At 66.3% G+C, this 20,348-nt stretch overlaps 11 protein-coding genes across 11 annotated transcripts; 3 read left to right on the plus strand and 8 right to left on the minus strand.

Moving 5' to 3' along the window:
- Nucleotides 1-96: 96 nt before the first annotated feature.
- On the minus strand, nt 97-1,000 carry MICPUN_108880 (predicted protein). The gene has a single exon (XM_002504506.1). The coding sequence runs from the start codon at nt 965-967 to the stop codon at nt 128-130; it is 840 nt and encodes a 279-aa protein (XP_002504552.1). The 5' UTR covers nt 968-1,000; the 3' UTR covers nt 97-127.
- Nucleotides 1,001-1,340: 340 nt separating this feature from the next.
- MICPUN_61249 (predicted protein) lies at nt 1,341-2,585 on the plus strand. Its single transcript, XM_002504203.1, has one exon. The coding sequence runs from the start codon at nt 1,404-1,406 to the stop codon at nt 2,436-2,438; it is 1,035 nt and encodes a 344-aa protein (XP_002504249.1). The 5' UTR covers nt 1,341-1,403; the 3' UTR covers nt 2,439-2,585.
- Nucleotides 2,586-2,629: 44 nt separating this feature from the next.
- Nucleotides 2,630-3,598, minus strand: MICPUN_61250 (predicted protein; the record flags this gene model as incomplete). The annotated part of the gene is made up of 1 exon (XM_002504507.1): nt 2,630-3,598. The coding sequence occupies one exon, from the start codon at nt 3,596-3,598 to the stop codon at nt 2,630-2,632; it is 969 nt and encodes a 322-aa protein (XP_002504553.1).
- Nucleotides 3,599-3,760: 162 nt separating this feature from the next.
- MICPUN_61251 (predicted protein) lies at nt 3,761-4,710 on the minus strand (the record flags this gene model as incomplete). Its single annotated transcript, XM_002504508.1, has 2 exons — nt 3,761-4,568; nt 4,637-4,710. 2 exons carry the CDS (start codon nt 4,708-4,710, stop codon nt 3,761-3,763), a joined length of 882 nt encoding a protein of 293 aa, XP_002504554.1.
- Nucleotides 4,711-5,097: 387 nt separating this feature from the next.
- MICPUN_84803 (predicted protein) lies at nt 5,098-5,547 on the plus strand (the record flags this gene model as incomplete). Its single annotated transcript, XM_002504204.1, has 1 exon — nt 5,098-5,547. One exon carries the CDS (start codon nt 5,098-5,100, stop codon nt 5,545-5,547), a length of 450 nt encoding a protein of 149 aa, XP_002504250.1.
- Nucleotides 5,548-5,628: 81 nt separating this feature from the next.
- On the minus strand, nt 5,629-6,939 carry MICPUN_61253 (predicted protein; the record flags this gene model as incomplete). Its single annotated transcript, XM_002504509.1, has 1 exon — nt 5,629-6,939. The coding sequence occupies one exon, from the start codon at nt 6,937-6,939 to the stop codon at nt 5,629-5,631; it is 1,311 nt and encodes a 436-aa protein (XP_002504555.1).
- A 311-nt stretch (nt 6,940-7,250) lies between these two features.
- On the minus strand, nt 7,251-8,741 carry BZIP1 (predicted protein; the record flags this gene model as incomplete). Its single annotated transcript, XM_002504510.1, has 1 exon — nt 7,251-8,741. One exon carries the CDS (start codon nt 8,739-8,741, stop codon nt 7,251-7,253), a length of 1,491 nt encoding a protein of 496 aa, XP_002504556.1.
- Nucleotides 8,742-8,895: 154 nt separating this feature from the next.
- Nucleotides 8,896-10,639, minus strand: MICPUN_107067 (predicted protein; the record flags this gene model as incomplete). Its single annotated transcript, XM_002504511.1, has 1 exon — nt 8,896-10,639. One exon carries the CDS (start codon nt 10,637-10,639, stop codon nt 8,954-8,956), a length of 1,686 nt encoding a protein of 561 aa, XP_002504557.1. The 3' UTR covers nt 8,896-8,953.
- A 392-nt stretch (nt 10,640-11,031) lies between these two features.
- Nucleotides 11,032-14,009, minus strand: MICPUN_61256 (JmjN/JmjC protein; the record flags this gene model as incomplete). Its single annotated transcript, XM_002504512.1, has 4 exons — nt 11,032-12,908; nt 13,054-13,188; nt 13,305-13,565; nt 13,794-14,009. The coding sequence occupies 4 exons, from the start codon at nt 14,007-14,009 to the stop codon at nt 11,268-11,270; spliced, it is 2,253 nt and encodes a 750-aa protein (XP_002504558.1). The 3' UTR covers nt 11,032-11,267.
- A 411-nt stretch (nt 14,010-14,420) lies between these two features.
- Nucleotides 14,421-17,582, plus strand: SYT1 (predicted protein; the record flags this gene model as incomplete). The annotated part of the gene is made up of 1 exon (XM_002504205.1): nt 14,421-17,582. The coding sequence occupies one exon, from the start codon at nt 14,421-14,423 to the stop codon at nt 17,580-17,582; it is 3,162 nt and encodes a 1,053-aa protein (XP_002504251.1).
- A 4-nt stretch (nt 17,583-17,586) lies between these two features.
- Nucleotides 17,587-19,433, minus strand: MICPUN_50537 (predicted protein; the record flags this gene model as incomplete). Its single annotated transcript, XM_002504513.1, has 1 exon — nt 17,587-19,433. The coding sequence occupies one exon, from the start codon at nt 19,431-19,433 to the stop codon at nt 17,649-17,651; it is 1,785 nt and encodes a 594-aa protein (XP_002504559.1). The 3' UTR covers nt 17,587-17,648.
- Nucleotides 19,434-20,348: the final 915 nt, after the last annotated feature.

Below are 20,348 nucleotides of genomic sequence, written 5' to 3' on the forward strand. Positions count from 1 at the left end.
ACGACAAAACGCAACCGTCCAACGCGCGAGCCGAGTGTCGCCCCGGATCGAAACCCGGAGCGCTTGTTGTCGCCGAGGTTCAATGCGTTTGGTTTTATGGTACTACAACACACCCCCGGTACGGTGGCTACGCCGGGAGGTTCAGGCCGTTGGCTCGCGAGGACGCGCGGCGGCTGAGCTCCACCGCGCGGTCCGCCCCCGTCGACGCGGTGATCTTCATGATCCCCATGAACTGCGACAGCGTCAGCGCGTCGCCCCCACCGCCGGCTTCATCCACCAGCTCCTCAATCTCCGCGCACGTCATCTTGTCGCACAGGGCGCCGAGCACGTAGCACAGCGCGCCCTTGGACACCTTCCCACTTCCGTCGCTGTCCAGCAGGTCGAACGCGCGCTGTAAGATGAGGTCGCTGTCGTGGTCCTTCATCTGCCGCGCCATCATCCCGAGAAACTCTGCGAAGTCGACGGTGCCGCTGCCGTCGGCGTCGACGTACGTGATCATCGTCTGCAGCTCCTCGTCCGTCATCTTCTGCCCCAAGGATTTCATCACCGATCCCAGCTCCGCGGTGTCCACGGCGCCGCTGCCGTCCTCGTCGAACAGCGCGAAGCACTCTTTAAACTCGGCGATCTGGTCCTCCGTCAGCTCCAACGCGCAATTGACCAGGTCCTGGACGATGGCCGCGCCGGTGGCGCCCTTGCGCGCGTCCAGGGCTTCGGGCGGGGGCACGGCGAAGACGAGCGAGCCGTCGTACTTGGCTCCGGCGCGCGCGGACGGGGCGGGACGCGCGGCGGGCGGGGTGGAGGGCTCGGGCTCCGGCGCGGGAGCCAACGCGTGGGGATCGTGGGGCGGAATCGTCCCTGCGGGAGACGCGTCCTCGACCACGGCGGCGGCGGGCTCGCCGTCGGACTCGGAGTCGGGCGGTGTACCCGGGGGCGGGGGCACGTCGTCCGGGTCGTGGTCGGAGCCCATCGTTCCGGTCCTACGCGGCGACGTCGAGCGCTCCCTGGCACTGGTTTCGGCCCGCACCGACGAACCGTGGTCAACCTTCTGAAAATTTCCCCGCTCGGCAGCTCGGAAACGCGCTTGACCGAGAATGCCCGTGCCCGCACCAGATAAACAACGAAATGCCGAGGGCGTGAGGCACCCGCACGTGTATCTCAGTGACGCGTGACTTGATGAATGCCGTTAAAGCTGTTTCTTCGATCAGAGATTCCCTGCTATCAGAGATCATCGGATCTCCTTTTGTCGCGCTGTGATTGGCCGAGAGACTGTTCCGCCCACCGATGCAATTTTATCCCGAGACGACGGCCCCGGTCCGAGCTCGCACACGACACCGCGCTCCCGACGCGCGCGGGCACCGAGCAGCGGAGCACCCCACTCGCTTCTTTCGATCGCACGCCGCACGATGGCCGCGACCTGCACCGCCGTTTCCGCGGCGCGCGTCACCGCCCCGACGGTGACCCGCTCCCGCAACGGAGCCGGAACCAACAACCTCCGCGCTGCCGTCGCGAGGCCCGCGTCGCGCCGCGCGTCGCACGCGCGCGTCGCCCCGCGGGCGGTCGCCACGGAGACGGCGACGTCCGCGCCGGCGACGGCCGCGGGCGACACCGCGCTCATCGACTCGCTCCGCCCCACCTCCGCGGAGTGCGCCAAGACCCTCGTCGCCATCGCCAACACCGGGACCATCTCCACCGCGTGCGAGGACGGGATCCCGCTGGGAACCTTCGCGTCGTACGTCGTCAGCAAGGAAGGCGAGGTGATCCTGCGCATGCGCGCGGACGCCTTGCACACCGCGAACGTCACCCGTGACCCGCGGTGCTCGCTCTACGTCCAGCCCGCCACGCAACCCCCGGGCGTCCTCTCCAGGGCGACCCTCATCGGATCGCTCTCGCGCCTCGACGACGAAGCCGCGACCAAGGCGTCCAAGCAGTACAACGAGACACACGGCGAGAACGTGGGCGTCGACGCCGTCGCGGGCAGCGACGTCTACTACAAGTTCGACGTCGACCGCGTCTTCTACGTCGGGGGCTTGGGATCCGACAAGCGCGCGGAGGTTGTCTCCGCCGCCGACTTTGACGCGGCACTGAGCGATCCGCTCGCTCGCATCGCCAACTCCGTCGTCGACGCCATGAACGGCGAGCGGTACGAGGACGTCATGAACTTCGCCCGCGCGAGCCTTCCCGACGAGGCGGAGCCCGCGGAGGCGCGGATGCTGTGGGTCGATCAGCTCGGCTTCGACGTCAGGGTGATCACCTCCGCCGGGGATGGAGCCGTGGGGAAAGTGTTGGACGTTCGCGTCCCGTTCCCGGCGCCGGCGACGACGCAGCAGCAGGTGCTGTCGTCGCTGACGATGCTCGCGCAGGTGATGTGGGAAGAGGAGAAGCAGTACCAGCCGCAGCCGGTGCCGCAGGAGACGACGTCGGGGGAGGGGAGCGATTGATGGGGTTGACGGATCCGCGATTCGATGGGGAGCGATCCGTCAATGGGGGTTCCCTCGGCCGGAGTCGGGGGAGGGGTGACGGGTGGGCGAAGTCCTCGAACGAGCTCGAAGCCCGCGTTGTTTCAATACCGATTAACATTACAACGAGTGCGCGGAACGGGCGACTGTAACGCCAAACCCTCACCGAACCCTCACAGGCACACGGGCAGCAGCGAACACGCGCCCGGGACGCTAGTCGCCGCCCAGGACCCGACGCCTCCCACGTCGTAATACGCGAGTCCGATCAACGTAAACACGGCGAGCTGACCGAGAACGCCCGGCAAGTTGGTGGGATCCGGGAGCAACCTGGAGTACATCAGCAGCCGTCTCCGTTTCCCTTGCCCGGTATCGTCCAGCCAGTTCAAAAAACCTCCCCACTTCTCGCTCTCGTAGCGCATCCCCGCGACGTCGATCGCGCCGGGCAGCCCGCCCCGAACGTATCGCACGTCCTTGAACCCCGCCTGCTTGAGCTCGAACGCCGCGCGCAGGCACTGCGAGTCGGTGGGATCGAGCTGCCCGCTGCCTTCCCGCACGGGAGGTGACGTCAGGTCGCCGCCCTTGGTGTCGATGAGCACGACGACGCCGTCCTCTGCGCGTCGCGAGGAGAGTCGCGCGGTCGCGGCGGATCGAAGCGCCTGCACAAACTCGGGATTGCGAACTTTCAGGCCGCCCTTGATGCTTATGGCGTAACCGACCGCCCTGCGGATGACGTTGGGATCCGGGATGGCGTACGGGACGTTCACGGCGGGAGGAACGCGCCATTCGTCGTACTCGATCGTCTGCCTGACGTCCACGAGGATCGCGCGCCTCGGATCGGAAACCACGGATGGGAGGTCGGCCGCTTCCACCGTCTTGACGCCCATGGCGAGGCAACGGTCGTGGATCTCCGGCCACTTCGGGGAGCCCGCGCCCTGGCCCGGGGTGACGTCGGCGGACGTCAGCGGGGGCGCCTGCGCCTTGGACGATACGGTGGCGGCGCGTACCCTATCGAAGAGCGCGACGACGCGCGTCGACGACGATCGGCACCTTGATCTTGTCGACGTCATCGCGCGACGCTCGACGCCGCGGCCGCGGAACGTGGTCGCCGTCAGCGTCGTCCCGGGCATCGAGGCGACGGACATGATTTCGATGCGGATGGCGCGGAGTTAGGACGCGAGGCGCGGGACGGCACCGGTCGGGCGTGCCCTCGCGCGGGGTCGAGTGCGCCGAGGCGACGGTTCGACACTTATCTCGTGGAAGCCAACTCTTCTTAACCACTGACGCTTAGCTAACCGTATCTAACGTCACCTCACGTATCGCGTCGGGCGCTGGTACCCCTGCGCGATCTGGATCCTCGATCGTACGAACAAAATCGTCGCCGTCCCGAACAGGCCGATGAACGCCTTCACCGGCGTGGACAGCTTGAACTCCATCGCTTCGCCCAACACGACCCGGGCCTTGCCTCCGTCCTCGTCGCCGCAACCCTTGAAGATGAGCATCTTGCGAATGTCCGGCCGCTTGCACAGGTGCACCGGCGCCGCGGGCCTCGAATACCCCTCGCAGAACTGCGTCTTCGCCTTGAACTTGTCCTTTGTGCGTTTCAACAGCAGCGTGACCATGTCCTTGTCGTCGTTTGCCGCGGCGAGATGCAGCGGGGTCCTTCCCTTCTCGTCGGGCAGGAGCTCGGCGCCGGCGTCCAGGAGGTCGGTCGCCATCAACATGTACCCGCGGCTCGCGGCGATGTGCAGCGGGGACTTGTCTCCCGCGTCCTCGTTGCGCACGTTAGCCGCCGCCCACCTGTCGCGCTTCGACGCGATGCCCGCCAACGCGCGCTTCAGCTTCAGCGCATCGCCGTTCTCGGCTGCGCGGTAGATCGGGTCGGTGCCGTCCACGTAGGGGAGCTCCTCGGCGTTGCCGAACCCCATGTCGCTTCCCGGTGTGTGTCGAACGGGCGGTAAGGCGGGGGTGTGCCGGAATGCTCGACCGGTGCGGTCCCTCGACGCGCGTCGCTCTGTGAGCACTTCCCCACCTGATTTGCTTCTTTTCCGTCGAAGAGCAAGTGTGCCAACGAACAGTGCGAGGCGTCGTCTGCACCCTGATGATGAAGGTGGCCTTTTTCAGGTTTACGGATAATTCATTGGATTTACGTGTGGAAAATCATTGGAAATTCACAATAGCACGATTTTGTGTTACATGGCTCACCCGCACGCACTGAAATCAGCTGAAAAACTGCTTTGGCGAAATGAAAGTCCATCTCAGATAAGCCAGGGGGACGATTTCAGAGGGTCGCCAATGAAATTTGGCATGCAGTTGCAAAAATCGGTTAAAAATTTTAACCGAATATTCTTGAGTTATAAATCGTCGACTTTCGTCGTTTCGATTTTAACCAATCAGAAGTTCGATTGAGAAGCAAATAGTGATAATTGACCAATCAGAAGGAAGTAGGTGGAGGACAATCAGGAGGAAGTATGTGGAGAAACGGGGTCGCCGAGGGGTCGAGGGACCGAAGTTTCGGACGATTGATGATCGGACGACTGGGCCGAACATGCGATCGCACGTAACCGTCGACTCGTCCGAGGCTGCGCACAAACCCGCGCGAGTATAACATCGCGCACCGCAAACTCAGCCCTAGCCGCATAAGATGTCTGTCGAACCCAACCACGTCCAGGAGGTGGAGAACTCCTGGAACAAGGTCGCGGCGCTGGGCGTCGAGAACGTGGGCGTGCTCCTGTTCAAGAACATCTTCACCATCGCCCCGGAGGCGCTCGAGCTCTTCTCTTTCCGGAACGAGCCCAACCTGTACGACTCCCTTACGCTCAAGGCGCACGGCGTGAACGTGGTGAACACCGTCGGCAAGGCTGTCGCGGGCCTGCGGGAGTTCTACACCCTGGTCCCCGCGCTCGCGGCGCTCGGGGAGAGACACGTCGAGTACGGCATCTTGGAGCCCCACTACGACGTCGTCGGGAAGGCACTGCTCATGACTCTGGAGCAGGGGCTCGGCGATGCCTTCACGCCCCAGGTGAAGGAGGCGTGGACGATCGTGTACGAGGCAGTGGCCGTCACCATGAAGGGGGACAACTACAAGAAGTAAACCCGCGCGAACGGCGATAGAACGAGAGGAAGCGACAAGAGGAGGCGACTCGTTTCCAACCGATTCTCGTCTCGCCCCCCGCTAGCTCGGAACTCCGTCGCTCGATGCGCCGTCCGCCGCGACGACGACGCCCACCGCCTTCACGCCCGACTCCGACTCCGCCCTCGCCGCCGCCGCCAAAGCCGCCGCCTTCGCCCTTTCCCGTCCCCGCCCCACGCTAGTCCCCGTATCCTGCGGATCCGCCCTCAGTCGCCGAACCACGCTCCCCGGGCTCGTCACCCTCACCCCGCACGCGGCGCAGTACCTCGCCGCCCTCGCCACGTCGTACCCGCAGTTGGCGCACTGTATCTCGGACCCGCCGGACCAACCCCGCGAACCCTCGTCACCACGACCGTCGCGCTGCTGATACGGGAGCACGCGTCGCGATATGCCCACCCCGGCGAACCCACCGCTGGCCCACTCGGGCGTCGCGTCCCCAGTCGACGAAGACCGACTGCTAACCTCCCCGTCGCCGCCAGCTGTGTCCCCGCCGCCGCCGCCGCCGCCGCCCGCGACCACCTTGGCGCCGAACCTGGCGCGCTGCCACCCCGCGTGGAGCGCCGCGCGCTGCTCCGCCTCCCCCAGCGACCGCGTTCGCCAACGACGACCGGGCCGATCTGATTCGGCCGACGTCTCAAACGTCGCCAGCTGTGTCGCCGCCGCCGCGAACCGCTCGTACGTCGCGTCACCGCCCCACGCCGCGTCCCCCGCCGCGCGATCCAACCACGGCTGCTGTGCCGTGTGTGACCCGTGCCGACGACCATAGAGCGGCGATCCCGGCGCGAGCGACACGTTGGCTCGTTCCGTGAACCGATGCGTCTCGCCCCTCGCGTGCGCCGTCCGTTCCCGCCTTCGTCGCGCCTTGGCCGCCTCCATGGGCGACGGGGCCGGGGGCGCGACGTACACGAGTCCCGCGAGGAGGGCGAGCGAGACGTACAGAACGCGCAGGTTTCGATCGATGCGTCTCATGTGGTCGCCGACGGTGCCCCTTCCGGTCCTGAACCCGAAGGGATCGTCGCCGGCGTACGCTCCTCCCCCGCCGCCGGCGTGCCCGCCGCTCGCCGCGTAGGAAGACCACGGCCGTCGTCTCCACCTCCCCGATCCCTGCGACGATGACGCGCCCCCGCCGCCGCTCGACGAGGATCCCGAGCCGGGTCCCCGGCCGCCGCTGTTGGACAGGTAGTCGTACGCGTCGTTCACAGCCTTGAACTGCCTCTCGGCCATGGCCGCGGCTTCCGGGCCGGACGCGGTGTTCCTGTCGGGGTGCCATCGCATCGCCGCCTTGCGATAGGCCGCCTTGATCTCGGAGTCGGTCGCGCCCGGAGGCACGCCGAGGACGTGGTACGGGTCCATGGCGTGGCTCGCCGTCCGTCACGCGAAGAGGGCGCGAAGAGGGCGAACAAACACGTGCACCGAGACGGACGCGGGGGATCCTTCCCGCTCGTCCCTCACCTCGTGACCGGGCGCGTCAACTCGTCGCGCATGTGTGTCGGACGTATCTCTCCCCGCGCTCGGCTCGCCTCGTGCCCCGCGTCGTGCGGTCGACAGTGGCTCGACGCGCGGAGAGGCTTCCTTCAGCTTTACACGAGCTCGCGTCGAGTTTCGCGCGTCACAGTCAAAGTGGCGGTCCCGGTAAAGTGTGACTCGCAGTCGCGTTCGCTTCACTACACTTTAACGCTATTCCCGTCGTCCCTCCACGTCTTCATCAGCGACGCGACCGCCACCGCGTCCGGAAGGAACGGGTACGACGACACGATGATCGCCGCGCTCGTCCTGGGTGACAGCGTCTTGAGCACCAACGTCGGATGGGAGCGCATCTTGAGTTCCAGCTCGCGAGTGACGCTCTCGCGCAGCGCCTCGGCCACGGCGATGGTATCGACGAACGCCTCGCCTTGCGTCGTTTCGGCGACGATGGGCGAGGTCCCGTCACCTCGCGTGCTCTCGTCGCTGGGCGGTGAGTCGTCGCCCTTCAAACCGGTCCTCGCGAACGGCTGCCCGACGCCGGCGAGCTTCGCACCGATTCGCTGACGCTCCTCGTATATGTTCGAGATGGCGGCGACGTATTCGTCTCTCCAACGAATCAGCTTGGTCACCTCGCTCGGGGGCACGCTGTCCCGCAAGGCCCCGGCCACCGTGATCCAATGCGCGCTGGCCTCCTCCTCGGTAGGGTTGGAGCCGTCGATCGTCACTCGCAGCGGCCCGCCGCAGACGCTCTGACACACGCTCTGGCTGCAGACGCCGTTTGCGCGGACGATTCCCTCGTTGGAACGCATGAGCGCCGTCTTCAAATCGGTATGCGCCATGAACCCGTCGCTTCCCTCGCTGCCGCCGCTGTGTGTGCTGACGGGTCCTTGTTGAGCATCCGCCTGTTGAGACGCCGCCTCCCTGTTGAGCATCCGGGCGTTGGACGTCATCATCGACTTCAGCGCCGGTCCGCTTGGCGAGGAATCCGGGTTCTTCCCGAGGCAGTGCGCGACCATCCCCCTGAGCGCCTGCCTGAGCTCCCCGTCGGACGCCCCGCGCTCCAGCGCGCTCCGCATGTGCCTGACGCGTTCGCCGAACTTGAGCAGGTACTCTTTCCTGGCCTTCTCGCACGCCGACGACATCCGGCCGTCGCCGCCGATGGATGCGGCGTCGACGAGGCCGCACGCCGTGGACGCGATGCCGGACTCGTCGCCGCCCTGCGCCGCGCGCCGATCCGTTTGGTCGTTCATCTCCCTCTTCTCGGACTCGAGCTCGTCGATCCGGGACTGAAGCTCGGCCACCTTGGCCTCCAGCGCCGCGGTGTGCTGCTTCTTCCGCTCGCGGTATCGCTTCTGCACCGCTCGCTGGTTGCTTCCCGTGGTTCGCGCCTTCTTGCCGTCTTTCCCGTCCCCGTCGGCGTCGTCGCCGCCGACGCTCGGGGTGAAGCTCATCGGGGGTATGTCGTCGAAGCCGAGCGTGAACAGAGCGTCGCGCATGACGCTGTCGTCGAGCTGGTCCGCGAACGCAGCGGACACCGCCGCGGGATCTATGACGAGAGCGTCGTCGGAGCTGCCGCTGGCGAGGGTGCCGAGGTCGCCCGCCGCGGGATCCGAGGCGTCCATCGCCTTGAGATTCTCGCCGTAGGACTCGTCCTTGGGGGAACGCCCGGAGGCGCCTCGCGTCGCTGGCATGGCGCGTCGTGCGAGCGTTGTGAACTTTCACATCACGTGACCTCCCATGAATAACGCTATTCTGGCTGAGACCGACCAGAAACTAAAAACGTTGACGAGTCATGAATCGCCGATTGGCTCCATATACGGTTATTTCGGTCGGACACTCCACCACCGAGTCAGAAAAAATCGTGTCACTTCATTACAGTCTCAACTCTGCTGCAAGCACCACCTCACTCCGCGGCCGGGGGAATGGAGAACGGCGAGAGCTCGCCAATCTCCGGCGTGTCCGCCACGATCTGGTCCACGTTCCACTGGTTCTTGAACAGCAGCACCGGCTGACCCCAGATGTCCTTGACGCACTGAGCGTTGAATATCCGTCCCGCCGCGTCGATTGCGTCCCAGCCCCCAACCACCCAACGCGCCACCGCGAAGGGCAGCGGCTCCAGCGTGGTCTCCACCCCGTACTCCGCCAGCATGCGCGCCTGCACCACCTCGAACTGCAGTTGCCCGACGGCCGCGAGGATCGGATCCTGCTTCACCGCGTCCCTGGAGTACATCACCTGAACCGCGCCCTCGCCCAGGAGCTCCTGCACGCCCTTCTGGAACTGCTTATACTTTCCAGTGTCCGAGTTTCTCAGGTACGCGAAGAGCTCGGGGGAGAACGTGGGAATCGGCGGCAGCACCTTCCGCGAGCCCATGTAGAGCGTGTCGCCGATCGCGAACGAGCCGGGGTTGTTCAAACCGATGACGTCCCCGGCGAACCCCTCGTCGAGCACCGTCTTGTCCTGCCCGAACATCTGCGACGGGCGCGAGAGCAGCACCGCCTTTTTCGTCCTCGCGTTGGTCACCCTCATCCCGCGCTCGAACCGGCCGCTGACGACGCGAACGAACGCCACCTTGTCTCTGTGTCGCGGGTCCATGTTCGCCTGAAGCTTGAACACGAAGCCGGTGAAGCCCTCGTCCGTGGGCTCGACGCGGTCGCCGCCGAGAAGGTCCCTGCCCCGCGGTCGCACCGAGTACCCGAGGAACGAGTCGAGGAAGAGCTGCACGCCGAAATTGTTCATGCCGGAACCGAAGAAGACCGGCGTGAGCTCGCCGTCGTGCACCGCCTGAAGGTCGAGCTCGCCGCCGAGCTCGTCCAGCAGCTCGATGTCCTCCATGAGCTGCGCGTGGAGCTCGGCGCCGATGAGCGACTCGAGCTTCTCGTCGTCGACGGATAAAACCTCGAGGCCCTTCGTGCTCTTGTCCTCGCCCTTCTTCGCCTTGCCGTCCTTCGCCTCTGCGTTGAACAGGTGAACCTCCCGTCTCGGTCGGTGGTACACCCCTTTGAAAGTGTCGCCGCTGCCGATGGGCCAGTTGACCGCGTACGTCGGCAGGTTAAACTCGCTCTCAATCTGATCGAGCAGCTCCAGCGGCTCGAGCGCGGGCCGGTCCATCTTGTTGCAAAACGTGAAGATCGGGAGCCCGTTGAGCCTACAAACCTCGAACAGCTTCCTGGTCTGAGGCTCCAGGCCTTTCGCGCTATCGATGAGCATCACGGCGTTGTCCGCGGCGCTCACCGTGCGGTAGGTGTCCTCGGAGAAGTCCGCGTGACCCGGCGTGTCCAGAAGGTTCAGCGTAAAGTTCTTATACGCGAACGAGAGCGCCGTGGACGAGATGGAGATGCCTCGCTGTTTCTCCATCTCCATCCAGTCGGACGTCGCGGACTTGGCACCGCGTCTGGCGCGGACCGCGCCCGCCTCCTGGATGGCGCCTCCGTAGTAGAGAAGCTTCTCGGTGAGCGTCGTCTTACCCGCGTCGGGGTGCGAGATGATGGCGAAGGTCCTGCGCGACTCCACCTCCTTGCCGAGGTCGCGCTCCACCGCCGCCTTTGGCACCGTCTTGATCGCGTCGGGGATGTCGTCGACGATGGACATGGCCTCGGCGACCTCCGCGGCTTCCTCCGGGGAGGCCTCCACCACGGCGACGTCGTCGTCCGCGTCCACCGCATGCAGCCGGAACGATTGACGACCCGAGGGGCGGCGGGACGCGGTCTCGGCGCGCGGGAGGCGCGCGGCGGAGGGAGCCGAGGCGCGGACGCTCGCGCGCGGCGTCGGGACGGCGCGCGCGGGCGAGGCGCCGAGCAATGAGGTCATCGTGATCGGTCGGTGCGCCCGGAGCGCGACGACGATTGACGGCGGGGCGGTTTCCGAGACCTGTGGTTGACACGTCGCGCGATAGGATTTTATCTTCAGGCGTCCGATGCGCTTCGTTTTTTTTCGCGGACGACCGATCTGGGTGTTTGCTCGTATAAGGTTGGAAACGAGAGGACCATTTAAAAGTTTCGTAATATTTCAACTCGTGTGTGTTTTCCGGCAGCCTTGTGCTCAGGCGCCAGTGCGCTAATAGTGCGTTCCCCGTTCCCCAATTATGAAAACAAAAGGACAGACATTGCTCCCGAATGTGCGTAGTGTGACCCCTTCGCGTCGCGCCGCGGGCGCGTTCGTCGTACGCTCGTCTCAATCCCGACATACATCCGCCGACTCGTCAGTCCAGTCCGACGACTCACCTCGCGCGCCTGGAGATGGTCTTGGACATGGTCTGGATCTGGTTCCCGTGCGACCTGAGCGAACCGGTTCCGACGCCGAGCGCCTGCTCCACCTGCAGCACGAGCGAGCTCCCGCGGATGGACTTGCCAACCCCGCTCGCGCGCTTCATCACCTTGGCGATGGCGCCCTCCAGTAAACCCCCGCTCTTCCACCGCCGAAACGTATCCTCTTCCACGGGCACCGCGTTGGCGCGGGCGTTGCGACTCAACGGTGCCTTCGTGGACTTGGCGTTAGACGCGTTCGCGACGGCGGGCTTCTTGCCGGCGGCGACGGGCTCCATCTTGAGCGTCTTGCGGATGGAATCGAGGCCAAGAAAGCCGCCCAACGAGTCCCTGGCGTTGGGAGTCGAAGAAGCGGATCCGCGCTTGGCAACCGAGGGCTTGCTCACTCCGCCGTTCTTAACCTTCAGCGCGGCGCGTGCGCCCGCGGAGGACGCGCCCTGCGACCCTCCCTTGCGCTTACCCTCGCCCGCGCCCTTGTCATCGCCGGAGGCGGTGGGCGAGGGCGTGCCCGGCGCGAGAAGCCGAGTCGGGGGAAGGTCCTCCGCATTAGTCTCAAAGTAAAAGTCTCGAAGCGTCGCGCCGCACCGAGGGTTCGACCCGAGGTACCGCGTGAGCTCCTGCTTCGAGCGGAGCGTCTTGCCGTCCGGGGACTTGTACGTCGTCTCCCTCGCGCCCTCCTTGTCTCCGCGCTTCTTGACGACGGTTCGTTTCCACCCCTCGGGGACCAACACTCCCTTATCGCCGGCGGCTGGCACCCTGAGCCTCGGCAGCGGCGGCGTCGCCCTGCCGCAACCCTTCGCGGCCGCCTCCCGCGCGGCTTCCTCCCGGGCCTCTTCCTTCTCCTTCTTCGCCTCCTCGCGCCTGCGCGCGGCGTCCTCCTCGTTCGTGGGCCGGCGCCTGGGTTCGCCCACTCGGCTGCGCTTGACTCGCGTGTAGTCGTCCTCGTCCACGAGTTTGCACACGCCGTTCTCCTCATCCTCAAAGATGGACATGTCGAGCTTGACGCTGTCTGGGACGCACTCGCAGCTACCGGCGCACTCGCCGTACTCCACCCACGCCTCCGTGGCGAAGTTGCAGCTCTCCGCGCAGTTGAAACCGGTGTTGAATCCGCTGTGGTAAGAACCAGGGTACGTGACGACAAACTCGCCGGGGTGCTGGATCATGCGCGTGAACGGGATGCCGTTCTGCTCCAGAAGCGTCGGGGAGATGAGCAGTTCCTTGTGTCGCAAAAACTCCGGGCACGCGCGCCACATCTCGGGCACCATACCCTGAGCCAAAATCTCAAAGCGCTCGCGATCCTCGGGAGCGATGGCGTACCAAAACTTGGGAGCTCCAAAGTGCAGGTAGTTGACGCTGTAGAGGTCGAGGTCCTCCGTGTGCCAGGCGAACAGCGAGCGCCACATGCCGAAGTACAGGTACGCGCTGTTCACGCCCTTCAGGGTGATGTTCTTGCGCTTGAGGGTCCTGGAGAGGAGCGAGTCGAGGCGGCTCACGTCCCAGCCCCAGTTGGATTTATCAAAGAGCGACCCCGCGACGTCGGCGCAGTAGGTGGGCGGATTGTACGTCACCTTCTTCCAAAACTCGCGCTCCAGGATCTGCGTGGGGTACGGTGGATGGCGCCGGGTCAGTCGCGTGGCGATATCGAGCGGCGACGGCGGAGAGCGGCGCGAGGTTCAAATTGAAAAAAGTGCGATCGTGTCTCCCCCGGGACGGGTGTAGTTTTTTCGTGGGTGAACGCACCGAGGTGTCCTTGAGCGCAGCCTCGGATGGGAGGTTCTCCTTGAGCATCGCCGCGGGCTTGAAGTCGTTCTTGATGGACAGCGGCTTCTGCTCGACGAGGAGCGTGCGGAAAAGGCCCTTGCGGCCGGTCGCGTGCTGCGTTACGGCGGGGGGACGGGCGGAAGGGTCAGTATTGGAAGCCTCGGGAAGAAAAAGGAACCGCGTCGCTTTTCGCATGAGGACGCGAGGTTTTAAGGGCGTCGGGCGCTCACCTGCTTGATGGGATGGTCAACGGTGAAGTCAATGTCATCGTAACCCTCTTGGCGCGGGGTCCAGCCCGCGGGGGGCACGATCCGACCGATCCCAAACTCCTCCAGGTCCTCCTCGATGGACTCTATGTACTTCTCGAACGAGCCCCTCATGTCTGCCATGGTTGGGTAGAAGACGGGCGGCTCCCGCCTCGGGCGCTTCCCGTCCGGACCCACCGGCTGCATCTTGGCATCCATGCCGGCGCACTGCGACGGTACGATTGCCTGTGAATGTATCGGCGGGGTCGATGGGGTCAGAGATTGGTCAAAGACGCCCTCGCGCGCGGTCTCCCGAGCGCGTTTCGAGGGAAAAGATTCAAAAAAAACACGGTGTCTTTTGTGCTCGGGTTCGCCCCCGTCCCCTCGGGCGCCAGATCCCTAGCTCGGGCGGGGTCCGTGGAGCCGCGACGGGTGCGGTGTCGGGACAGGGGCACGGGTGAATGTTTCACGCACCTTCTGCGTGTCTTTTCTCCGCGCGGCCCTCGAGGCGTGGCGTGCCCTCGTGCGCGCGACTTGTGCGTTCCCGCGTGACTTGGCTCGCTGCCGTCGTGCTGTGGTGGTGAGCTGGCCACACGCCTTTCGCTGGTCTTCAGTGAATCTTCCGATCGAAAGCACGGTTTGAAACCAGGCGTTTGAAATGCGCGGTGAAGAATTTTTTCCCGCCGCCATGCCAGAGCAGCCATTTTTCCTGAAGCCAGAACCTATGGGCATTTAGAGTCGGTCCGCGATTTTGACCACGTTTCGCGGAATATCCTGACGGCCTGGCAAGTTTTGGACCAGTTTTGCGCAAAAGGGAGAAACAGAGACCGTTCGCCCAAAATCGTGGCGATTGCGATTCGTCGAAAAGTCTCCCGAGCCCTCCTCGATGGTTTTCTTCGCGCGATGCTTATGGAAAGCGCAAGTTCTGCGATGCATCGCATGTCTTTTTGTGCTCGGATATTTCAAGTTTGCCGTAGCATTTATTTATTTGCACACAGCTTTTGGTCAGGACGAAACGCTGACGGTGCAAAAGTGCGCTTTTGGCTAATTTTACGAGCAAGGTTAACACTCGGAGCGGCGCATCGCGCGCCGCGAGCGAGGATGCGGCGAGGCGCGATGGCGTCGCCGGCGGTGTTTTCGTCGACATGCGCCCGCGCATCGAGCGGATCCGGGCGACACGAGGTCCGAGTCCCACGAACGACCCGGTCCACTCCGAGACTCGTCAGAATCACGGCAACGGAAAGGCACGGAGCGAGGCGACCCGGAGCGCGCGTCGTCGTCGTCGTCAGGGCTTCACGCGACGAGCGCGACGAAGATGACGCCGCGTCGGCGCATAACACCAGCGGGCGGCGCGTTGCGGTGGGCGCGGCGCTCGCGGCGACGCTCGTCGGCCCGGCGACCGCGCTCGCGAGTCCCGGGAGCGCGCACGCGCCGACGGACGCGACCGGGGCCCCTCCGCTCCCCTCCGCGTCTTCCGGTAGCGCGCGCGCCGCCCCGGACCCGCGCGAGCGCTACGGACCGGGCGACGCCGGCGAGAGAGAGCGGGCGGAGATCACGCTCGCGGGCGACGCGTTCCGCTTTCTCACCGTCGAGGACGCTCCCGACCCGGCCGCGGCCGCGGACGCGCCATCGTCGACGACGACGACGCTGGGCGGCATTGGAGAAGATATCCTGGCCGCCAAGGACGGCCCGAGCCTTCCCGAGCAGGTCGCCGCGGCGGTGGTCGCCTTCGTCAAACCCCTGTTCGGCGAGCTCGGCGCCGCGGTGCTCGGCTTCGGCGGCGGCGCCGTCGCCTCGGGCTTCTTCATGGGTTGGCAGCAGAGCAAAAAATCAAAGGCAAAGGGGAAAACGGCGTCCAGGCAAGCGCTGGCGGACCTGGCGACCCTGGACGAGTCGGAGATACAGGAGCTGGTAGGTGAACTCCCCGCGTGGCTCGCGTTCAGGGACGTGGAGCGCGCGGGGTGGCTGAACAAGGTCCTCGCCGCGGCGTGGCCGTACCTCGACCAGGCGACGAGTAACGTCATCGTCGCCGCGCTGGACCCGATTCTCAAAGCCACCCGCCCTTCTTTCCTCACCACCCTCTCGTTCGAGCGATTCTCCTTCGGCAACATCCCCGCGTCGTTCGAGGGCGTCAAGGTGTACGAGACCACCGGCGACGGGAGCGTGGAGATCGACCTGCGCGTGTTCTGGGCGGGTGACCCGGACGTCGTGTTGGGGGTGAGGGCGGCGCAGGACTCGCTCTCGGTGCCCGTGTCGCTCACGGAGTTTGAGTGCTCGTTCACGCTCCGGCTGATTTTCGCCCCGTTGCTCGGGGTCTTCCCGTGTTTCGGCGCGCTGACCATCGCGCTCATGGAGGAACCGCAGCTCGATTTCGACCTGCGCGTCGTGGGCGGCGACGTCACTTTAGTCCCCGGACTGAAGGCGCCCCTCAAGCAGTACATCTTGGCGCTCATTGCGTCGTGGATGGTGTGGCCGCGGTGCATCACCGTCGCCATTCCCGGCACCGGTTACACTTTACCGGTCGACGAGGACGCCGAGAAACCCACCGCGGGATTGTTACACATCACCGTCGTCGGGCACGACGGCGCCGCGGTGAACCCCGGCGAGGTCGGCCTCCAAGTCCGCTGGCCCGTCGCGGACCTCCTCGTGGATAAAAACCAGAGCGAGGCTAGGGTGAAAGCCTTACCCGGCGGGGGCATGCTCAGCAGCAAGGAGATCACGCTGCCGGTCGAGGACCCGAAGGCGCAGCTGCTGTGCGTGCGGTGGTACACGCGAGCGGTCGTGGACGAGGACACCGGCAAGATCGTCCGACCCGAGGTGTTGGACGGCGAGGCATCCGTGGTTCTCGACGAACTTCGCGCTCAGGCTCTTCGAGCTCGCGGCGACGACGCCGAGGTGTTCGCGTCCGTCTCGCGGTGGGGACCCGTCCCCGTCGCCGCGGAGCTCGAGCCGCCGGTGGGCGCGGACATCAAGTCCGTCGGCGGCGCGGGGAACGACGGCGAATCGCGCGGGCTGGTCGGCCGGGTGTGGGGCGGCGTCAAGGGCGTCGGTCGAGGCGTGGGCGGCATCTTTTCAAAATCCGCGAGCGGCGTGGTTCGGGGGTACAAGACGGTGCGGCAGGAGGGTTTCGGGGGGGTGTCCAAGGTGCCCGGCGCGGTCGTGAGCGGGTACAAGCAGAAAGCCGCGGAGAGGGGCGAGGGCGGTAAGGGCGATAAGGGCGAAACGCAGGCGACGCAGGTGGACGCGCTCCCGCCGCTCGACGTCCCAACCGCGAAGCTCGTTCGCCTCCGGGTCAGGTACCAGCCCCTGGACGACTCGCTCACGGCGGCCGCGGACGACGACGACGCGAACGAAGGGGACGTCGCTAACGACGGCGCGGCGTCGGGATTCGTCGCGTCGACCACCGCCGCGTCCGACGTCGGCGGATCTGAGCTCATCAACGGGAGATACGCGTCGCGCAGCAGGTGGCCCGCGCCGGCGCCGTCGAACAGGGCGAGCGGCGACGGTGTCCAGACGGGTTCCAGACGGGTTCCAGACTCCTCGACGGGCTTGACGGACGCGTACGAGGACGAGCTCGACGCCCTGCGTCAGGTTTTGAGGGAGAAGGAACGGGAGATCGCGGGGATGCGAACGGAGCGATCGCTGATGGAGAAGGAGTTGGCGATGGCGGCGGCGGATCGAGAGCGCATCAGGCGAATCTTTGGAGCCGAGGGGGAAAAACGCGAGAACGACGCCAGCCGCCAGGCGTCGTCCAGCTCGCTGATCGCCGATCGAACCCCCACCCCCGCGGGTATGAAGCTGGAGGCGCTCAAGTCCGCGGCGAGGCAGACGATCGCGGTCATCAACGCGGCGAGGGCGCTTCCGGAAGGGGACCGAAGGGAACTCGACCTCGCGTTGCGACGAGCGGATTCGCTCGTGGCGAAAGCCGCGCAGGTGGTGAGGGAGTCGACCGCACGGGAGGAGGTGGAGGCTGCGGCGGCGGAAGCCGAGCTGCAGAAGCTCAAGGCGACCATCGCGGCTGCGAAGGTGGCGGAGGCTGAGCCCGGCGAGCCCTCGGAGGATGAGGACGAGGACAGGCACTTCGGCACGGTTCACTCCAAGTCGGAGGTTCAGCGGGCGATCGACGAGAGCGCGCACGCAGAGCACGATTCGCGGGAGAGAGACGAGGAGAAGGAGAAGGACAAGGCTGAGTTCTTGGAGGCTCTGGACAGCGCGCCCGGGCCCGCGACGAGCGACGAGGAGCAGCCCAGCAAGCCCCGCTGATTTTAAAAGTTAGCGCATTCGCACATTTTTTACCTTCGTAATAAAAAGGTTCGAGCCACCCATCCGTCACCTCTCGCGATTAGCCGACCGACGCGCGGGCCGCGTCGGCGAACCCATGTCCAGCGCCTCGATCACCGCCTCGCTTCTCGCCACGTCGCGACGCTCCGGCGATTCGGTTCGCCTGGCGCGCAGCCGCCGAGCGGAATCCGACTCGGTTGACCTCGGCACCGTCGACGTCCTTCGACCGCGCGAGAACAGCGCCCTGAAACTCGACATGGGCGTCTCCGGCGTCCGTCCCGTCGATCCCCCCAGCGGCGTGCCGGCGGTCACCGCGGGCGCGGTCGCCGGGGTCGCCGGGGTCGCCGCGCCGGCATCCGACGACGGCGTACCCACCCCGGCCTCCTCGCGAATCATCACCATGCTCTTCCACACGCTCTGCTCGAGATCCTTCAGGTGCCTCCTGGCGCTGGCCCACTCCCCCTCGATCGCCACGACGTCCGCCGTGTTCGTGGCGGAGCTCATCTCCATCTCCGCCACGTCCGCGCGGAACTTTTCGATCTCGCCGGCGAGTTCCCTCATCTTCGCCTCCGCCTCCTTGACGCGCTCCGTCGTCGCGGCGTGCTCGGCGACGGCGGCGAGGGCGGCTTTGGCCTTTTCCGACGCGAGCTTTGCCTTTTCCGCCGCGTCTTCCGCGGTGGATCGCGACTCCGCGGCGGTCTTCTCCGCGCTCGCGAGCCTCGCGGCGTTCGCCCTGTCGAGCTTACCGGGTTTGCCGGACTCGTGCTTGGCGGCGGCGTTCGTGGGCGTGCCCTGCTGTTTCACTTCGCCCAAGGATTGTTCCACGGTTTTGAGCTTTGCGTCCAAGCGTTTCATGTGCGCGAGCATCTCGACCCCGACGGCTTCCTGCAGCCGCTCCACCCTGGCGGTGAGCTCGCTCGCGACGGACTCGAACTTTTCGACGCGCTCCTTCACGTCGCCTCCAGCCGCGACGTCCTTCGCCTCCGAGGAAAGGGGCGTCGCCGCGGTTGAAGCCTCGAGCGCGGCCATGCGTTTCTCCAGAGCGGACACCGCCTGCGGCGACACCGTCTCGACGGCGGGTGCGGGCGCCGACGGGGTCGCCTCGCGGTTCTCGCTCTGTCGCCTCGCGCCGCGCTCGAGTTTCTTCGTCCGTCCCTCGAGCTCCTCCAGCGAGGCCTGCGTCGCGGCTTTGAGCGCATCCGTCTCCTTCCTGGCGCGCTCCGCCGTTTTGTTCACCGACGCTCTCAGTTCCTCCACGTCGTCCTTCTTAGCGGTGTGCATAGTCTGCTGCCCGAGGAAGGCGATACCCTCGGCGTTGGTCTGGACGATCACCGCGGTCTCCTTGAGCTCGTGTTGAAGCGCGTCGACCCTCGCGGCGACGTCGTCGACGGACAGGGCGATCGAAGAACCGTCGGTTTTTGGTTGGTCGGCGGTGTCCGCGCTCTCGGCGGCGGCGGCGGCGTCTTCCGCGGCGGCGGCGGCGGCGGCTAGCGCGCTCGCCGCGGACGCGATGGCGTCGTCCGCCTTGACCGCGAGCTTCTTCATCTCGCCCTCGATGTTCTCCACGGCCCGCATCGACGATTTGGCCATCTTCGAAGCCTCGTTCGCGGCTGCCTCGGCGGATTTGGACGTCGACGCGATACCCGCGAGGTTCTCCACCCTCCGCTTCAGGGCGTCCAACTCGGTCCGGAGTGCGGCGGTGATGGCCTCCTTCGCCTCCTCCGTCTCGTTGGGCCCGTCCTTGATGGGCGAAGGCGGCGCCGTCGCGGAGGGCGCGCCGACGACGGGCGCGAGGGACTTGACCGCGGCTCGAATCGAGCGGACCTCGTCCATGCACTTGGCGCGAAGTTCCGTCTGCGCGGCGCGAGCCTGCCTGGCCACCTCGACGGCTTCGTCGGCGGCGCGCTTGAGCGAGGCGACGTCGCCGGCGAGATCGGCGCGAACCGACGCCGCGACGGCGCCGGTATCCGGGCCGGAGGTGGAGACCGGGGCGGCAGCCGCGGCTTCGACGGGGGGAGGAGGAGGGGCGGACGCCGCCGCGGCGTCCCTCGCCTCCGCGGCTCGCGCCTCCGCCTCGGCCGCCCGCCTCTCCGCCTCGGCCGCCCTCGCCTCGATCTCCACCGCTCGCCGCTTCATCTCCGCCTCCATCTCCACGGCTCTCCGCGTCGTCTCCCTCGCCTCGTCCCTCGCCTCGTTCGCCCTCGCCTCGGCCGCCTTTGCCTTTGCGTCCACGTCTCGCGCCGTTTGTTCCGCCGCTCGCACCGCAGCCTTCGCCGTCGCCGCCGCCTCCCTCGCCTCGCCCTCCGCCGCCCCCGCGCGTCTCTCCGCGTCCCCGAGCGCCGCCTCAAGCGCGGCGATCCTGGCGTTCACGGCGACGATCGAGTCCTCCGTCGCGTGTGGCGACACAGCTGGCGTCGATTCGGAAGATCTTTTCGCGTCGAGCGCTTCGGCGACGGCTCGCTTGGCGTCGGCGGCGTGCGCCTCTGCTCGTTCGGTTCTCTGCTCGGACGCCACCGCGGCCTCCTCGGCGGCGGCGGCAGCCTCCTTGGCGCCCCTCGCGGCGGTCTCCGCGGCGCCGAGCAGTCCGCCGATCCTCTCCACCGTCGCCTCGGCGGCGTCGTTGGATGCGGAGATCTTCGCGTTCGTCTCGGCGAGGATCTGCGCGCGCATCTCGTCGCGGACGCGGCCGATGGTGGCCTCGACGTAGGGCGCGATGATCGACGCGACGCTCTCCTGGATGCGACGCGT

The sequence above is a fragment of the Micromonas commoda genome, chromosome 9 (assembly GCF_000090985.2).
Source record: "Micromonas commoda chromosome 9, complete sequence".
In the NCBI taxonomy this organism is placed as follows: Eukaryota; Viridiplantae; Chlorophyta; class Mamiellophyceae; order Mamiellales; family Mamiellaceae; genus Micromonas; species Micromonas commoda.